We start from the raw sequence: 20,560 nt of genomic DNA on the forward strand, positions 1-20,560 counted from the left end.
ACCCTTCCTGAATCTACTACATTTGCACCATGTTAAAATCAAACAGAGGAAGCTGCCCATGAAACAGATGGAGCACTCCAGCCTGATCCAATGTGGTTTTGTCATTATGATGTTCCAACTTCACACCAAACCACCATGAAGAAAATGTAACCATGGTTTGTTATTCTATCTAAACTGAGGTTTGCTGTCAGTTGATTAACTAGAATCAGAAACTATAGTTTGAAGTAGATTTGCAAATCATAGTGGTTTATGCTAACTATGGTCTATTGCGATGTCTGAGTTTTTAAACCATAGCTGTGGCCATCACTCTGTCTCCAGATATTGCTGTAAAATGGATACATGAATGAGCTTGTAAATTTATGGAGCTGAGTGCTATGAAGACATAAAACGGAAGCAGTCAAATAACCCTAAACCATGGTTTGCTTGTTATATATTTGGAAATTCAAACAATGTGTGGGTTTTAAACCCCAAACCACCGCTTGTTGTGACACCTGAATTGAGCCAGTCCACTGTATGCAAACTTTGGAAATTTAGGTTCAAATCATGTCACAGTCATAAAGCTCATCAGTCCTTTAAAGCCCCATACGGCCTAGGACCCTCGTACCTACGGGACCGCCTCTCCTGATATGCCCCACAGAGGAACTTACGGTCTTCAAACAAAAACACCTTGGAGGTCCCAGGCCACAGAGAGGTTAGGCTGGCCTCAACCAGAGCCAGTGCTTTTTCGACTGTGGCTCCGATCTGGTGGAATGCTCTGTCACAAGAGACTAGAGCCCTGCGGGACTTGAAATCTTTCTGTAGGGCCTGCAAGACAGAGCTGTTCCACCAGGCCTTTGGCCAGGGCACATCCTGACTCCCTCCTTTGGCAATCTTCACAGAACTCTAGCCCAATGGTTGCCATTAATTTGATTTGAATTAATTTTATAATGAAATGATTTCAGAATGTTGTATTGTTTTATTGTTGTTAGCCGCCCTGAGCCCGGCTCTGGCTGGGGAGGGCGGGATATAAATAAAAAAAATATTATTATTATTATTATTATTATTATTATTATTAGGCCTGTTACAATTTCTCAGCCTAACCTATTTCACAGGCTGTTGTGACAAGGGAAGCAGTTTAAAAAAGCAAAAAATGTATGCTGCACTGAGGATATGAATGTGATTAGCAACCATCATAAACATTAATCTTGTACAGTTTTGTGTTCACTGAATAGCTGATTTGCACTGCAAAAGCCCGGAATCCTTCCATGTAGGACCTGAAGCCATATGACTACTCTGACCCATGGAGGTGAATGTAGAAAAATATCCCCAAAGGTGCTTGTTTCCTTGAGGTTCCTCACTTTTAAATAGGAATGAATCCTGTGTTCTTCTGACCCTTTTGCAGAGTTCATTAATTAAGAGCAACTCCCAGCCAGGATTCCTTTGCATCAGCAGAATGCACCCTCCTAATTGCTGTGCTTCAGAATCCTAGATGAAAGAAGAGTCGAAGGGGTCTGGGTCAAGTTTAAAGATTTCTGAAGACCAGTCTGGAACAGCTACTCAGAGAGATAAAGCACAGTATAGCGACAGTCTGCAGTCTTGACCAATTATGGCTAAGGGGAATAGTCTACCATTAAAGTCTGATGGCAGAATGAACATTTATAACCTAAGGCTACTGTTATGGATTTGTGGGTTGCAAGGCTCCCCTAAATTCCTGGAAACAGAAAGGGGTTAGGATTTAAGCCAACCTCTAAATTTCTGGATCTAGCAAGTGTTGGAAATAACAACAGCCAGCCTGATAATGTCCACTAAGATGGGCCATTAGCAGGGAGCAAAGGCAGGGAGATAAGCCATCAGCAAGCCTAATACTAAGTGCCAGTCCAAAGATGGGTGGAGCCCCCTGCCCTATACTTTGGAGAATGAGCAAAATACAATGCGAGAGTTGGGAGGGGAGTCAGAATTGCAGTGGGCAATGATGCAAGGTGGAAAGAACAAACGTGTTTTGCAAGCAGTTTGAAAACTGGAGAAAGGCAGGGGTGAGGGCACCATGGGTTCCCGCAGTTTGGGATCCCACATGGCAGCTATGAGAGAGACAGGGCCTGCTGGGGATGTAAGGATGTCACCCTTCCATCCTAGGCTCAGGATCTATATAGAATCATAGAATCAGAGGCATGTTGTGGGAGGTGCTGGGGAGGCATGACCCTGGGCACAATTTTGAGAGGGGGCCCAAACAGGTGTCCCCACAGCAGAGCCTGTGTGATGGCCTGGGATTCGGACTCGGAGGCTGAACCTGAGGAATCCCAGCCTGCACAGGAGTCCCCGCCTCAGAACCAGCTGAGCCGGGGCTGCGGCTTGAGCCTGAAGGGTCCTCACCTGTGCTGGATCCTCAGGTGCAGGCACCAGCTGAGTCTGCTCTGGCTCCTGAGGTGATGGAGGACCCATTGCCTGCAGGTACTCCACTCTCAGCCCCTTCAGGGGAATCTGAGGTTGCCTCTGGGTCCGGTAACCCTCCAGCCTCTCCTGAGTTGTAGAGGCTCAGGGCAGAGAGGCAGAGGGAACTAAGTTCCCGCAGGAGGAGTGCTCGCCTCCAGGCCAGGAGAGGCGAATCGCCTGTGGACCGGGGCTGCCCTATGCCTCGGGGCAGATAAAAGTCAGCCAGCCCCAGTCCCAGGTTGTGGGAGCAACATTGTTAGTAGCCTGTTCCTGCCTGCACCCTGTCCTGCTCTCCTGCCAGATTTCCTGACCTCACCCGACTCCCTGCCTTGGACCCCGCTCCAGCTTTGACAGACAGCTTCCTCGATCTCGGGACTGGTCACGGACCTTGCCGCACGGTTAGCCCTCGGGACCAGCACAGCCTGGCTCAGTGCCAGAAGGAGCTGTGCCTTGGCTATGGCACTTGTGCCTGGTGCAGCTCTGCCCCCCGGGGTCAGGCCTGAGCGGCCCCCGGATCAGGCACTGCCACCCACCCTCCTTGGCCGCAGCACACCTCACACCTGGAGGCAGAACTCTACCACTTCTGACCTGGTGGAGAGCAGCCTTCCTCAGCTAGGGTGAGCGTGCCTCGCCGCAGCAGCTCTTTTGCCTGGTCAGGTTTGACCCAACAGCAGAGCAAGAGAGTCAGTGGCAATGCTGACACCCACCCTCCTTGGCTGCGAGGCACCTCGCACCCGGCTGCAGTAGCTCCACCACCAAGTCACGTCTGACCTGGCGGCGGAGAGCATCCCACCTCAGATGAGGCTGGGCATGCCCGGCCGCAGGCAACGGCTCTGCCTCAGCCGCCAGGTCAGGTCTGACCCAGTGGTGGAGAGCAGCGGGAGGGTGGGCAGCAGCTTCCCTGCCCCTCTCCTACCCTGAACTGTGGCATCCAGGAGGGCACCCTCCAAGCCCTGTTCCTCTCAGGGGGGCGCCCCATGCGCCTGCCCCAGGCAGCGCGGGCATATGCTCCATCACTGCATAGGATATATGTGTGTAAATAAACCATATATCATAAAGACACCACAGTCTCTGCTGTGCCTCGTTTCCAAAGGAAACACAGACCCTGGGTAAGCACTGAGAACCTGTGGAATCTCACACCACCCAGAGATTGTGGGGGGAGGGGACATGTAACCCTATTTTCCTTTTGCATCGTCTACCTAACCTCCTTCCATACTGGTCTACTTGTCTCCACTCTGGAAGGACTTGTGGATCCAGAACTGGCCTCCACAGTCACTTACAGACTCACTGTTCAGACCGTGTTCCTAGAAGACAATCTTACTCAGCTACGAGTGATCGCCAAAGAAGAAGACGACTTCCCTGGTTGAAAATACAACATGCTTGATTCTGGAGAAGTCAGCTGCAAAATCACGTAATAGTATGTAAAAGCATCAATGTGAAATGAAATAAAGAGAAAAGAGAAAAATCCATTTAAAAAGAAATCATTAGTGGAAAGAATCAATGCCCCTTTTCATGGCATTTCTGCCCCATGCTGCTTCAGTCTCTAGTAGATGCTTCCAACCCCATTTAAATTTCCCTTTTTGAACTTGCCTATTGTTAATTGTGGGTGAAATGTTCCTAGTTGTATACGTTACAGATCTCCTTTTATATTGACTGATATTCACGTTGATAGATTGTCTCTTCATTTGCCAGAATGGGACATCGCTCAACTTTAAACAAGTGGCTGATGCAAATTTCCTAACTGAGGTGGAACAGTCTTCATGCAGGGACTTTACTGTTACAGGCTCTGCACGGGGAGATCTTTGAAGGTGTGGCCCATGTCAAAACTGGAAGACCTTCTCTCTGATATGCACACTTTCACACAAAAAACCATTCCTATTAGAATAGGTTTCCCCATTCTCTCCAGCACTGTGATGAGCTCTGTGCAGGCGGTAGAGATTTGTGGGCACTTTGTACACATTATGATCCCATGCTGTTTTGGATTATGGCATGCATTGCAGGGGGCTAGACTAGGTGGCCCTCATGGTACCTTCCAACTCTACAATTCTATTATTAATCTTTTTCTCCTTTTTGATTGCTCAAGAAACTAAGCCCAAGCTTAGTTCTATTTGCTCCACATTTCTCTGTTCCACCTTATGAACCTTGAAACTGATAAGTTGATACAAGTTTAAAAAAATAATAATACTGCAAACATATTGATCCTCTATGAAACGTTGATTCTCATCATTCCTTCTAACAGAGAACTTAGGGGGTATGTGCCGATAGTTATATAACCAAAACAGAACCAGCCAGGAAGAGGAACCCCGAGTTTTGCAGATAACAATGAGAGAATGCACACACCCCAAGAAAACCAGCAAGACTACAAACTGTGTAATCATGCAGAGAAAAGAAGGGGGAGCAGAAATCGAATCTGTAAAGGTAAGGCCACTTACTAAAACTGCCTGCTGAGAGAACAAGACCAATTCAAACAGTAGAGGAGAAAAATTGTACTGGCTGGTAGAGAAGGAAAAAGACAGAGAAAAGAAAGAAGCAGAAAGCAGAAGGGAGTTGAGTAAGGAGAGAGAACACAGAGAAAGTGAGAGGTTTGTTTGGGGGCACAAAAATCTTTTTTAAAAACTAAGGGGCAACCCCCTAAAAGCCCACAGTCAAATGCAGAGTGATGAAGCTCAGGTGCAACAGAATGTTGGAAAAGAGAAATGAAAAACAGAAAGATGGGGCGGGGGGTTGAATATCCTGGAGGGGGCCATGGCTGGCTGCCTAAGCGCACCACACTGTAGCCTTTTGTTACAGATCATGTGTGTGTGTGTGTGTGTGTGTGTGCATGTGTTTAATCATCAAGGGACTCTGGTCATTTAAACCCGAATGAAATAAATAAATGGGATCTTGCCCACAACAAGTGTGTCCAGTCCACCCTGGAGTATCCTCTCGGTCTATCAGCTAATCATGTAAGAGACCAAAAGCAACACTATATTCCCTAAAGTCCTAAAACATCCATGGAATCATTTCCTCAGCTACCATGTGATCCAGTTAAGGAACATGTTGCACATGCTACCTGTGGAAATATTTTGCTTTTGCCAGGTAACAGAAGAGAATGGCACAGCCAGAGTGTCTAACCTGCTGCAGAGAGAATAAAGAATTATAGGCACACTGAAGCTTTTCTTCCTTTTCAAGTCTACTAGAGAATGCTCAAATCTTTCAAAGGCTGCTGCTCCTCCTATCTCTGCAAATATTCTGTACTGCCATTTTTGCAACTAAGAAAATGTAATCCGAAAAGGCCTGGCATTTTAAAAAGTTCACTGCTTGACACGCTGGCAAGCCGGGCTATAAATACATCCACAATGAAGTTCTTAAAGGTTTATTTTGGATTTCTTATTTCCCAAACTGGGAAGCAGGCACATAAATATTGGCCCATAAAGCGCTTAAAAATAGATTACTAGAAACCAAGAGAATGGCCTTATTGTCTGCTGAACCACTGATGGATCAAATGGTTATGTTTGAATCTTTTTACGGCGGATGTAAGTGTGACCTTCATGTATACCATTTACCACGAGCAATTTTATTTACATTTTTAAATCCACATAAAGCTGAAAGATGAGACTGCTTCAGCAAGGAATACTTAAATTTTTACCCCCTAAGGCACAGCTAAGCTTTTTCAAGGTCATACACAGTACAAGACTACAATACAGCAAGGCTATCTCCATCCCTCTGCCAATGCATTTGGAGTTTATCTAGTGACAGTGAGTATCTAATTTTCTTCTCTAGCTGGAGAGGAATCCCTACATGTCCATTCGTTGCATGCTAGACCTATCTCTGCTTCAAATGTGGGGAACATTTGGTCCACCAGGTGTGTCTGAACTTCATCTCCCCTCACCCCTGACTGTTGCCCATGCTCATGCAACATCTGGGGCCAAAGGTTCCAGACACCTGCTCTATTTGGATTTTGACCGGGCCTCTGAATGTTTTTGGAATACAGTGGTACCTTGGGTTAAGAACTTAATTTGTTCTGGCGGACAGTTCTTAACCTGAAACTGTTCTTAACCTGAGGTACCACTTCAGCTAATGGGGCCTCCCACTGCCACGCGATTTCTGTTCTCATCCTGAAGCAAAGTTCTTAACCCGAGGTACTATTTCTGGGTTAGCGGAGTCTGTAACCTGAAGCGTCAGTAACCTGAAGTGTCTGTAACCCGAGGTACCACTGTACTGATTAAGTTGGAAAGATCTACATGAATGAGTCCACCAACACTATGACTTCATTTACACTGCCCACCCATGAAGTGGCTTTTGCGTCATTCTATGTGCATATATGAAGGAGGTCATAGGTACATCAAACGATAATCTCTGAAACCATCCGCTTTAATTTGAATGGATGCAGTGTCCCTATTTTCCAGGGACAGTCCCAGATTTCCAGAAGCCATCCCAGTTTCTGATTTGATCCCAAAATGTCCCACTTTTCCTTAGCTTTATTTCAGCCAGAGCTCACTGGAGCTCAGTTCTGACGCCCATCAAGGGGGCACCAGTTCCATTCTCAGAGAACAAGGGAGAAGTTCGCTGTGAGCTCCAGCACCTCTTTTTTTTCTAGAAAAATAGCACTGGACGTCCCTATTTTCATCAGAGAAATGTTGGGGGTATGGAGTTATGCGACCCTGAGCCAAGGAGATAAGTAACTAACAGTGGCATAGCTAACCTCTTGGGTGTCCAGGACAGTGTGTGTGCCCTGCATGTGTGCCGCACACAGGGGCAGGGCTAGCTGCCATGGGCAGGGCTAGCACCCACTGGGCAGGACAAGCTGGGGCAGAGCGCGCTGTGCAGAGCCTGCAGGAAGTCCGCCCACTGCCTTCCCCTCAGCTGGAGGGCAACCAGGAGGGAGGCAACAGCTGGGATGCCCTGCAACTCCAGTGCTGCCCATGATGCCCCCCCAGTTGTTCCACTACTGGTAACTATACAACCTTTAGAAGACATCTGAAGACAGCCCTGTATTGGGAAGTTTTTTAATGTTTAATGTTTTATTATGTTTTTATATATGTTGGAAGCCACCCAGGGTGGCTGGGACAACCCAGTCAGATGGGTGGGGTATAAATAATAAAATTACTATTACAGTGGTACCTTGACGCTTCAAGTTACAGACCCTTCAGTTTACAGACTCTGCTAAGCTGGAAGTAGTACCTCAGGTTAAGAACTTTGCTTCAGGATGAGAACAGAAATCGCGCAGCGGCAGCAGGAGGCCCCATTAGCTAAAGTGGTACCTCAGGTTAAGAACAGTTTCAGGCTAAGAATGGACCTCCAGAACAAATTAAGTTCTTAACCCGAGGTACCACTGTATTATGGAATAAAAGGTAAAGGGACCTGTGACCATTAGGTCCAGTCGTGACCGACTCTGGGGTTGCGGCACTCATCTTGCTTTATTGGCCGAGGGAGCCGGCGTACAGTTTCCAGGTCATATGGCCAGCATGACTAAGCAGCTTCTGTCGAACCAGAGCAGCACACGGAAACGTCGTTTACCATCCCGCTGGAGCGGTACCTATTTATCTACTTGCACTTTGACGTGCTTTCGAACTGCTAGGTTGGCAGGAGCAGGGACCGAGCAATGGGAGTTCACCCCATCGTGGGGATTCGAACCTCTGACCTTCTCAGCAGCAAGTCCTAGGATCTGTGGTTTAACCCACAGCACCACCCATGTCCCTGTTTTCATTGGGTATGCATTAAAGCTAATGTGAATCATTAACATGATTTATGGGTTCCCTAGTTTAGAAGTAGGGTTAACAGAGCATTGGACTCAGAGCGGGAAGGGCTTGACTTAAAGGCCCGCTCACCTGAATCACCTTGGACAAACTGCCATCTCTCAGCCTCCTTCTACAACTGGCTGCGTCAGTTGCATCAAACTAAAAAGGCACACACAAACTTCGAGCAAAAAAAAAAGCACCTGTGCAGATAGTAAGCCCAAATCCCTCAACCTCTTCAAGTGATGACACACATAGTAGGCTAAGGAGAACAGGAAAAAGGAATAGGACATTAGAAGTCCTGGGGAAGATCTAATTAAGCCAGGTGCTCCAGATGTTTGGGTGAGGAAGTTGGGCTAAAGGAGACCCAACAGGGAACCTGTCGGGGTCCACAGAGACTGGTCCCCATTGGCACTGGTATGGACAGTAGGATAATGCCAGAAAGCAATGAAAGTAAGCAGAAGAAACCACAGCTAGCATTGCCTACACATCCATCTGCCCTTTCTCTCTGAGCCCAGAGGGAGAAAGTAAGAGAATGCAGGGAGGAAGAGAGGACTTAACAGAGCCAACATGGACTAGATTTCACACGCATGCACAAAGGGTTCAATAGGATGCCCCTGTTCTTTTCGTCATGCCTGCAGCAGCAAATGATGGGCTGTGCAAGTGAATGCACCCCCTCAAATCAAACACCACCTATAGAGCTTTCACATCAAATGCACCGCAAAACATCGAAGAAGTTTAACAATGGGAACAATCAACTACTGAGAAATCAATCGGGCCTCAGCCTGAGATTACAACAGCCGAGCCTTTTAGCAGATCTGTTGGTGGAAGCATTTCAACTTTTTAGGCCCACTTTGTACACTTTCCTCTAAATAAGCCTGTATTATGTAAATCCAAAATGGAAGACTGGTATATCAGAGATGGACTTAAAAATGGTGACACTCAAAAACAAGGGAATGATGCCTACACATTGATATTTTGGCCAACGGGTTTATTTGTGAAAGTGTGAAATGTATTATCTAGCGTTCTCTTGTGGATTATGCATTGTATGTTAGCAGTCATGGTTGCCTGCCTACCTCTTTTCTACTCCACACACAGTCTAGCATGGCTTATTAGAGGATGAGGATGATTTGGAAGTCATAATTCCATTTCCTAGGCCAATCACAACGCACAACACACAAGGTGGGAATGGGCCAGGGAGGAGCTGATGCCTCCATAAAAGACCCACATCATGCTTTAGGACGCATGGAAAAATAAACAGTGGTGCCATCAGCTCAGAAGTCCAGGCCCCCACGAGTATAAAGAGCAATGGGTCCCTAAAATACAGCAGGGCTGGCTTTTCACAATTTGAAGTGAAGTAATGCATATTAACATCTAAAGGAGGTGGGTACATAAGGTCATTAAGTCCAGAGTCTAAAATTACCTAATTGCAGCACTGAAAATCTGCACACTAATCAAAGACATAGAGCAGGAACCCCTGTATCTAAACCTCAGCTATGTGAGTGACCTAATTATTTAAACTCATTGCAAATCTCCCAGGTAAACTTCACTATACATGCCAGCATAAATACTATATAAATAGCATTTGAGGGGGTTTTTTTAGCTTGAAGTGAGCACATCCTCCAAGCCATGCTATAAAGTGAAGTTCTATGGTGCATCTTTCTGGATTACATTTTAATATATTATGTTGCGTAAGCTGCAAAGTAATTAACTTCACAGATCGCTCCTTGAAATTCAAAGCAGAAAATGAAAGAACAACCTTTGGGCGTATATAAATAAATCTAAGACACAGACCTAATTCTAACACTTACTAACCTCCAAAACCAAAGTCATATGTTATCACTGTAGTGGAGCAGTCACTTCGATTTCTGTATGAGAGAATCATGGTGAAAGAATCACATGGTGTGTTAAAGTCACTCTGGGACTGCTTGCATGGAAAGAAAACATGTGGTTTTCCCCAATGTAGTCCCACTACCCCCCATTTTTACAGACATTACTGGTGCAGTAATGAACTGACCAGGCCTTATGTTATAAATTCTGTATCCACATTAGTGAACAACTGTTTCCTTTTAGGCTCAGTGATGCCATAAAACTATGACTATTTAATCATCATCATCATCCTATTCCCCCCTTCCTCCCTTAATAGTCTAGGGTAGCTAAAAACAACTGCAAAAATACAATCATGATAAAATCATAATTGAATCAGTAGCTAGGAACCTATATCAAAAACTCAAGGGCATGAAACAGCAAATTACAAACAAAGACATAAAATAGCAGACACAACAAATAACAAAAACACCTGAGCAGATAAAATCCACTATGTGCCAAAGGCTCGCATAAATAAACACATCTTCAATTGATACTTTTTTTAAAAAACTGTCAAAGCAGGAGACAACTGGCATTCCCCAGGAGGGGCTTCCACAATTGAGATGCACCACAGAGACGCTCTTGCCTTGTGTCACCACTCTACAGACCATGCTCATTGATGGGACCATAAGGAAGGCTTCTCCAGCTGATCTGAAACCATGGGCCAGCAAGTATTGAGAGAGGTGATTCTTTAAGTATTCTGGCCTTGAGTTGTTTGGGGCTTTGAACACTAGTACCAACACCTTGAATTGAGCCCGATAACATACAAGCATCCAGTACTATATGATCCCATTTGCCCCAAATAACCAGGCAGCAGCATTCTGATGGTGCAGCTTCCACACCATCCCCTAGGATAGCCCATGTCAAGCACACTGCAATAGTCCAATTGTGAAGTTATGAGAGTATGGGCTACTGAAGTCATGTTATCCCTGTCCAGGAATGATTGTAGCTAGTGACCCAACCAGAGCTGAACATGGTGCTCCTTGTCACTTATGCCATCTAGGTCTCTACTGTCAGTTTCAGACTAAGGAGAACCCCCAAGCTATGCGCCTGTTCCTTCAGGGGGTGTGCTATCCCATCCAGAACACCTCCCTAGTTACCAGAAACCACTTACCCACAGTACTTCCATCTTATCATAAATAAGTCTCAGTTGGTTGACCCTCATTCAGACCATCACTTTTTCCAGTCATTGGTCCAGCACTTGTACAGCTTCTCCTGATTCACATGGAATGAGGAGACAAAGCTCAATGTAGAGATGGGTGTCCTCTTCATACATGCAGCACCACACTTCAAACCCCCAGATTACACCTCCCAGTGGTTTCTATATATTATTAAATAGCATAGGGGACAAGATGGAACCCTGAGGAACCTCACATCGTAACTGCCATTAGGTTAAGCAGAAGTCCCACCCAGCTACTTTCTGATAACAGACCTTCTAGAAGAAGTAGGGACCACTGCAATACCGGGCTCCCAACTGTCAGAGGCTTAGTGAGCAAAGGGTTCAAAACTCATACTGCAGCAGATCTTCACTGTTATCACTCCACCCATTTTTGCTTTCAGAAAGGTCAGCGGAGTTTCCTCAGTGGGTTCAACCCTCACTGATATAAAGATCCTAGTTTTTGATGGTGCAAGGGAAGTAGCAACCTCCAGCCCAGCTCTGCATTTTGTAACATCAGTGTTATGGCAATGACGGGGTTGGTAACTTGCGCGCAATGGGCTTCCGGAGCACAAAAGACTGCCAGCAGGATTGCAACCCACCTGAAGTCTAAGGCATCATACAATTGGTTCTTCCAGTTGAACTCAGCCAGGTCATGAGTTCACTGGTGGTTCTACACACTCCTGAAAACTGTTATATAGGAGGAGCAACTAGCTGTATGAACTGGCCCATGACATGGTGTAGTGTATTAGTAGCAGTAGCAATGTCACTCACTTTCTAAGCCACAACTCTTTGCACCAGCATTTAATTACGGACAAAAATTTAGAATGTGACACTTGCCTGTCCAGCTACTTCCTTAATCCTAACCTTTCCCATCCCACATTCTTACCGACACCAACGTATGCAGTGGGACTTTCTGATGTTGGAGAGTTGAAACAAAAGATCTTGGAAAATCAAATAACCCAGTGTGTTTTGTAGGTATACGCCAGTTCTGTGAACTGAGCTGACGTTTATATTATGGTGCTCATCAAGTGGCCTGGTTTGCAAAACTGAACCCATATATGAAAAAGGTGTCTTGGTCAGCCTTGTATTCTTTCCCTCCCCACTTTTTACTCTAACAATGCATTTGCTTTGCTTCATGCCAAACAAAGTACATTCATAAGATTCATTAAGTCAACAGTTGTATTCCTCATTTAAAAAAAAAAAACACCAAACTGCAGTAGGTTATAATTATCACTATAAGATACATATTAATATGCTCATGATTTCCTGCATAAATGTATTTTTTAAATAATTTTGACAAGTTACAGAACAGCAATACGCTATGAACAACTTGGGTAAATGATTGTGAAATTACACACAGTCTGATATTTAACACTTGACAATGTTGTTTTTATGGCTGTTGATTGAGTGGCAAACCTGAATATGCAACTTTTATATTGCACCTATTTAAATACATATATTGCTCTGAAAAGAGTTCTGGCACTATGGTTGAGATTGTAAATATATAAGGCAGTCCATTAACTTTACGCCAGCTTTTTTATATACCTGGAGGCCTGTAGCAGCATTTCTTGACAAGATAGCTTAACAGAAGAGTTGATGGGCAAACAGTTCAATCAAGAGTGGCTTTTAAAACTACATATGATGATAAACAGATTGACAACAGCAGCCTGCTTCCTAGATAATAAAAACAAGTTCCACATTTTTTAAAAAGGATAGAAATTAACTATACTGTTGTTTCATTTTAGCAAGGAGTGGTAAAAGAGATTCCATTTCAGAGCACAGCTTTGGTTTTTCTGATGTTTTTAAACGCCAATGGCCATCAAAGGCAATATACAGTGACTTCCCTAATGGTCTCCCATCCAAGCTCAGATCTGCTGGACTTCAGCAAAGTGGCTGCATCATCTTGTCTTATTTATTATTTCTTAGGTTTTCAGGCAATATGCCTCCCCAACAAGTTTTTACCGCAGTTTTTGCAACAATCAAAACATTCTGAAGTTGGAGCATAGTGCTGATGACACCAAGGTTGCAGGTTCGACCCCCGTATGGGACAGCTGCATATTTCTACATTGCAGGGGGTTGGACTAGATGATCCTCAGGGCACCTTCCAACTCTACAAGTCTATGTTTCTAAAATTCTATGAAATGAATATCATACTACATGGTTAAAACCTGCATCAAACAATCCCCAGCGCCAAGTACAAATAAAAATGCCAAGTGCAGAGGAGATAAATATTCAACCAAAAGCCCTGTCGAAAACTCCAAATCTTATTTGGAGAGGAAGGTGTTCCACAGGGTTGTATCCAACTAAGCTATAAGCTGAGTAAACCTCTAGAAATTAATTTGTTAGTTGTCCACTAATTTCAATGGGTCTGCTCTGACTATGACCAGCATTGAATACAAGCAGGGCCGGATTTAGGTTTGAGGAGGCCCTAAGCTACTGAAGGTAATGAGGCCCTTTATATGTCCAGCTGTCCTTTGTTAACAACAAATTGCCACTGTTTTTTGTGTTGAATATACGCTATATGGTAATGTATGGACCTAACAGGTATCTAAAGCCATTTGTCCATGTTGCCATGCAACCAGTCCATGCAGAATGTAGGCACCCTATATATAGAAATGAGCAAACCAGTGATATTTTAGGGAGCAGGCTAGCAGGCGGGGCCCATTATTTACATCACAGGAGCCTACACAACACAAAACACTGTTGCTGTATGTAGGTTTTATTTTATTTGTTTTTTATCTTATATTTTAGAAATGTACATCCGGGTGTTTTTTTCTTTAATTTTTTGGGGGGCCCCAAGAGAGTGGGGCCCTAAGCTATAGCTTGTTTAGCTTATACGTAAATCCAGTACTGAATACAAGCCTATTAGGGAGGACTATTATCACAGCTGCCATCTCTCACCTTGCTGCATACAAGAATCCAGGCAAATTGCCACCCACTCCAGAACTAAGCATCTGGTCAGGTACAGATTTCTCTCCAGACCATGCCCTGGGACAGATTAATATGTGGTTGTAAGAAGAGCCTGTGCTGGATCAGATCAGTAACCCGTCTAATTCAGCATCCTGTTCTCACAGTGGCCAGTCAGATTCCTTTGAGAAGCCTGCAAGAAAACCTGAGTGCAACAGCACTCACCACTCAACCCTTGTGCCTAAAGGAAAAGGCCTAGGATCTTTGGGAAGGGGGAGAGGCTTTCCCATGCGCTTGGTCCAGATTCCCCCTTGGAAATAAAGATCCAATGGTGCTTCCATAGAAAGAGATGGTCAATATAAAATTAACAGAAACGTAACAGCAGAATCCAAAACACAGCAGCTGATTGAAAAGGAGATACACCTGCTGTCCTCTTGCCAAAAGTAATCCAGAACCCCTCTCCTAATTTCCATTTACCTTTGGACATAGATTCAGCACAATGAAGAGTTTCTTTTCAAGCCCATGCAGTTTATCCGCTAGGAAGTTTGAGTTCCTATCTTAAATTGCAGGTCCACCAAACAACTCCCATTGCCACCGCCACCTCCCCAAGAAATGTGCTTCCTGTGCCAGTGAGGTCTGGCTATCTATTTCACAGCGGATGCGCTGCTCAAATGAAGAACGGAGTCCAAGATTCCTCCCCTCCCCAAGCGAGCTTTTAGGGAAACAGGCAGGCGGAATAATGCAGAAATATTTGCATTAGAATGACTTTTAAAGTTCAGCAGGGAAAGAAGCGGGGAAGGCGAGTCGCCTGAGCTTTTGTTCTTCAATAATCGTTGCAATTCATTGAGCCTGGAATATGGAGGAGCCAAACGGCTTTGCCATTTGATGCAGAGGACTCCAACGCGAGCGATGCAGCAGCCTCTCATTGTTTTCTGCCCTTTTACACATATGCAAACGACGGACTGGCGGCGGCGGGGGTCGCCTTTGTGCGTGGAGGGCTTAGCCAACCATCTAGCGCACGCTGCTAATAAGAAGTGGGCAACCAGCCTGCAGTCGAGCAATTGAAGAAAGCTCTTCCCGGCACCGGGCACACACCCCCCCCCGGTTAAGTGACAGGCCTCATCAACGAGGAAGACAATCTACGAGTGGATCCAGAACCTGCCAGCAGATAACGCGACAAGGCAAAGCTAACTACTGCCTTCCGGGGGGAGAAAGGACCGGAGGAGAGGATGGAGACTTAACTAGCGACGCCAAGTCTCTCCGCGTATAATAGCAGCGGGGGGGACTGGCGCTTTGAGTACTAAGGCAAACAGAAGATTGATGGCGAGGGCAGAGGAGTTTGGTTCGCTAGATAAAGCGCGCAGAAGAGCCCGGTTCAGATCTTACCTTCGCCCCCATCCATTGTGTTGCAAACCTATAAGGACAGGTCGGGACCAATGTGTTCGTATAGGCTATGTATGCTCTTGGTATCTAAAATGATGTGCATTAAAACTAGTGGTCATGATTAAAACTAGTGGAATCACAGTCAGCTGGGGGTCAGGAGGTCGAACCAGACCCAAGGAGACCCACCGCAGTTTAAAGCCCTCTCAGCCCTGTAGCTCGCTGAGTTAGCTTGTGCCTCCGCCTAACCTGCCTCGCAAGGTTGTTGTGAAGACAACGTTACACATAGGAGCCAACTCCCAGGGGCCGTGGTCCCTTTGGCCCCCTCCATAAAATATTTGAGGGGGCCTCCCCCCCAAAAAAAGTTGATGGGCATTGGCATTCAAATGGTATGGGTGAGCCCTTTCTTGTGATCCATTATGCGGGGCGACACTTACTCCCCCCCCCCCGCCCCAATATTTTATTCAAGTTCGCAGGCCTGACTTACAGATCCTGTAATGTAAAACACCCTGGGTTTTGGGGAGGAGGAATAGGAGGATAAAACATTTTTAATATATAAAAAGGAATAATAAGTACATAAAAATCTTACTGAATCAGTAAACCGCGTGGAGACTTTCGAGGCGTTGACAGCCATCTCGGCTACGGAAGCCGCTGTTCTCCTCGTTTCAAAGATAGAGATGTACTCAGAGTCGACGGCGGAGACACAGGCCTTGAGCATCCAGGCTGCGTCCCCAGCTGTTCCATCACCTCCCGGATCCATGAATCAGCAAGGTGCTAAAGTGTTTAAGCAGACATCCGGCGCCAGCTTCGCCTGCCTCCGCGCTACCCCCCCCCCCCAAAAAAAAAACGTCTCCTACGTATTCTTCGTGGGTCTTTGAATAAGCCTGATTTAAAGCGCGGCCCAATCTATTCCCACCACCGCTCTTTCTTGTAAGGCTTCCCATCACTCATCCAGTTACACCTTCCTTGTCAACTTTCCTGTGTTTTATCGACAACCGCTTCTCCGCGAGCAAAACCCTGGGGGACAGCTCTGTCAATATTAAGTGGGGATTTATGCCATCGAGGGGCAAAGTCAATGATTATCTCTTACTTAACCGAGGAAGGCGAAGATCGTAGGAACGCCAAAAAAACTATCGCTTATGTTTAAGTTAATTGGGCAAACACATAAATGGGCTCGGGGTTTGTTTGCTTGTTTGTTTGTTTGCGCCGATCAGTATGGCTAGACCATTACAAATAGTATCCTTATGGCACAATCCCAAGGGCTTGGCTAAGAATCAAATGAGAGTTCTTGCATTCCTGTTTGTTTGTTTGTTTGTTTGTTTGTGTTTTTAAATGCTGGGGTGGGATAATTAATTTATTAACAGCTGTTCTTAAGGACTGAGTCAAGAGACAGGTTGGCTTAGGAAGAGGTCACCAGGAGGGTCACTCATTGACTTTCGTTGATGCAAGTGATCGAATACTCTCTCTCTCTCTCTCTCTCTCTCTCTCTCTCTCTCTCTCTCTCTCTGTGTGTGTGTGTGTGTGTGTGTCTAGACTTCGGTGAATATTTCACTGTCAATAAACTTCCAGGTGAATTTTTTCAACGTATTAAAGTTTTTTTTTGTTAAAAAAAAAATCTGTCAAAACATAAAAAAGATAAAAGGAACCTACATTTCTCACCATCCCTAACGTGTGACGCTGTCCTCCAGTCCATAATAAATATTAAGTCCCCCCCCCGCCCTCTTTCTATTCGCGCCGGATCCTTTCAACGGAGACGCTTTTCATAGCAAGTAGTCAACCTTGTTTCTCACCCATCTGCTTTTAAGAGGAGCCGGTTAGTCAGGAAAGAGCAAATGCACAAATCCTGTTCCCCAAAGGGTTTTCTCTTCTATTATGTGTGAATTACAGTCTCCCTTTTGGTTCTGGAAAGCAACATAACTTAAACTGAGAAGTGCCATTACCAAAAGGTGGGTGGAGGCTGCAGGTATCTCCCTTATTTAGAGAGAAAATCCTGCTCTGTTGCCCAAAAGACGTTCTAAAAAGGAAGGGTTTCTGGTAGCGTGGGGGGGGGCGAAGCTTCCTTAAGGCATTATTATTATTATTATTATTATTATTATTATTATTATTATTCCATTCGCTTCACATAAAATAGCATCAATCGTTAATGAGACATCAATCTCAGTTATTCGCCTTCTTTGTTTCCGAAGCGAGAGGTCGGGCGCTGGAGGGCTGCTTTGTTAACTCGCCTGGAGTTACTACGCGGTGAGCTAGAAAGCGCCATGAACATGGAAGGTTACTGCAAAGGTCTCTACCGCAAATGTCGCTGAGGGAGAGCTTGAATGGGTAGGTCACTACTGTGGCCGTTCAAGAACTGTTAGATGCTGTCCAGGGTCCTAAAGATGAAACGAGCTCCTGTCAGGACGTGTGGAGCTGTGTTGCGCATGGAGCTCTCCAAGGTCCTGAAAATAGCCATTCTGTGAGCATTGTTGCTTAGTTCCATCAGAAAAGCAAAAAGGAGACGAGGTACACCGGACCAGCGGTGTGGCTAGGAGCAGGAGAACGGACTTTCTGAACTTCTGAACAATGGAAACCATTGCTCCTCCACCTTAAGATAATTTTTTTAAAGCTCTGCCCCAACTGCTTTAACATAATCCGAATATAAGGAAAGATAAGAAGTTGCCCATGTAGCAAAACTAAGGAAAAGATACTATATTTCAAACCTATAGGGTGACTTCTCTTGTCCCTCCCAGGTGCTAAGAGAAATATCCATTTCCATCTCTGCCTGAAAACTTGGCATGCTAATACAGCATAAATGACTGGAACTGACTGGCTAAAGATATGCATAGCAAAGAGTCTACCTTTGATATAGTGTTGGTGACTAAAACCTGGAACAGGTTTTTTAAAAAGCCAATAAAACACAAAACCCACATAATTTTAGTACAAGAGCTGTCAACCTGCCAGGTTACTCCGAGCTAGGTGTTTGTAAGAAATGACGAAGAGATCTGCACAACTCAAAAGCTTGCGTACACATGAGACACCTGTTTTGTAACTCTGAAGCGACACTGAGTAAAGGAAATCGCCTTTTGTGGAAACCTATCCAAGACTACAAAAAATGGAACATCTAAAAAGAGGCGTTCCTCTGCGGATAAGGTGTTCGCTCTTTATAGATGAGAAGGCAACATACATTTCTCTTCGAGCAGTCAAAAGAGTTCAGAGTTTCAGTGGAAAGTCTTCTCGAGACAAGTTCTGTAGGCACACGCACAGCAATAAACCTGAAGAACATATATTTAAGCCCATTATCTGAACAAATAGTTTGTACAGGTCTGGAAAAAAGAGTTGGTTCTGAATATTAGGTTCTATGAGAAAGAAAGAAAGAAAGAAAGAGATATAAAGATTGGAGAAAGCTATTCCTCTCGCTCAATAAAGGGCAGAAAATAAAGAGTAAGAAGAGTAAAGAAAGACTTGGAATGAACAGCAGTGGTTGCTTAGCTGATCTCTTTAATACTATGAGTAAAGAATGATACGTTCCGTTTAAGAATCATCCATTGGTTCCTGGGTTCTGTCGTCAGGTGTTCCTAACAAAGAACTGTGATTTACACGGCACCATTGACTACCCTTGCGTTCGACACTCCCCCATCTGGTAAAAAGCAGACTAGCTTATTTGGCTTGGAAGTTTTGTGTGCCGCTCTTAAGAGGGTTGTGGTTTGAGCCAGCCCCTTTGGGAAAGAGAAGGAGAGGTGGGGAGAGGGCAGACTTCAGTACCAGTAACTCTCAGCATGTTAAGTCTAAGCGGGTGTCACTTCGGAGAGTGGATACCTTTTTCTGCCTCACTTAAGATCTCGGGAAACCCCGAAAGGTTGGGACAGAAAAAGGAACAACCTCTCTCTAAGCTTTGACACTGAGGATACTGGAAATCCCAGTTCGAGCAGCTGGCTGAATTGTAATACTAGAATGAATCCCTGCTAGGACTTCTCCCTCCCTCCTTCCCTCTCTTCCTTCCTTCCTTCCTTCCTTCGTTTTCTTCCCTTTTGTGGTGGTGGAATCTAACGCAACAATCGTTTGAACACATAACTTGCATGGAGCCTCAGTGAAAAAGTTCCAGTGGAACTTGATTTTCAGAAGCACGCAGTTATCCGAAGCCTAACTTCTTCAAATGGAAGTAAATTCCCTTGGTTACAATAGGACTTACTTCCAAGTAAATTGATTTAGGCTTGGGGTGTTCATGTGTTGCGAGGATGCAAAACCTTTGGGCATTATTCATCAGAGCTCCGAATAAGGGTACTCAAGATTTCACCCTAAACTATTGCTGCATTGCATCACATCGGCAACAATATCCCGGTGGGAAGGCGCTCTCTCTCTCTCTCTCTCTCTCTCTCTCTCTCTCTCTCTCTCTCTCTCTTTCTTTCTTTCTGTTTTACAGTAGATTCTGTTTTGCAACCAGAGCAACAAACCTGTTAAGCAGCAATGCCCGGTTTAAACTCGTTACGCAGATTATGCATACTTGAAAGCAAGTGCCATGGATTTCAGTAGAACTTACTTCCAGGTAAAGCAGCAAACCTAAGCATTTTACTTAAGTAGGGCTGGGGTGTTTCTATGTCTAAGAAGGCTACAGTGCTGAACACACTTCCATGAAAGATAAGTATTGGCACTCTCAGTGCCCGCATACATCAGACAAAATGGAAATAGGCCCAGGAAAACTAGCATGTTTTAAGACCTGTGCCGCCCAATTCTGTGCAGGTTTACTCAGAAGTAAATCCAACAGTCTACAATGGGACTCACTCCTAAGTGTGGGTAGGATCGCAGATTTAATTTCAATTGGAAGTGTTTTGGATGGAGGAGCGCCTTGGTACCCCAAGACTAAGAACCAATCTACAAAGTGTAATTCTGAACTTCTGAGACCGAACCCGGAACTTCCTGCATCAACAGCCCTTCCTAACAGGACTGTGACCCTGCTGCCTTTAGAATGGCAGGATAGATCCTCTTCGATTAAGATCAGACTGTGGCCAGCGATTGAACTAATGCAAACGCTAACGCAGCTCATAAAACGTGCGCGGGAGCACAGAACGTCTTGGGAACCAGCCTGAAATCCCAAAGGAATATTTGGTCTTATTCACAACTCGGATAAGTTGACGCAATTTGGGCT

At 45.0% G+C, this 20,560-nt stretch overlaps 1 protein-coding gene across 4 annotated transcripts in view; it reads right to left on the minus strand.

Annotated features, from left to right (window-relative positions):
- Window positions 1–20,560, minus strand: part of NXPH1 (neurexophilin 1) — a 171,669-nt gene that overhangs the window by 140,583 nt on the left and 10,526 nt on the right. The window contains exon 1 of one of the 4 annotated variants that reach the window (XM_083578868.1): window positions 16,028–16,213. The exons of the other annotated variants lie outside the window; for them this stretch is intronic. Coding sequence (XP_083434994.1) covers window positions 16,028–16,198 — 171 coding nt within the window. The 5' untranslated portion in view covers window positions 16,199–16,213. Of the gene's footprint in view, window positions 1–16,027; window positions 16,214–20,560 lie in introns of those variants that run through there. 4 annotated transcript variants of the gene reach the window in all.

Source organism: Podarcis filfolensis (genome assembly GCF_964270895.1).
Source record: "Podarcis filfolensis genome assembly, chromosome: 12".
NCBI classification, from domain to species: Eukaryota; Metazoa; Chordata; class Lepidosauria; order Squamata; family Lacertidae; genus Podarcis; species Podarcis filfolensis.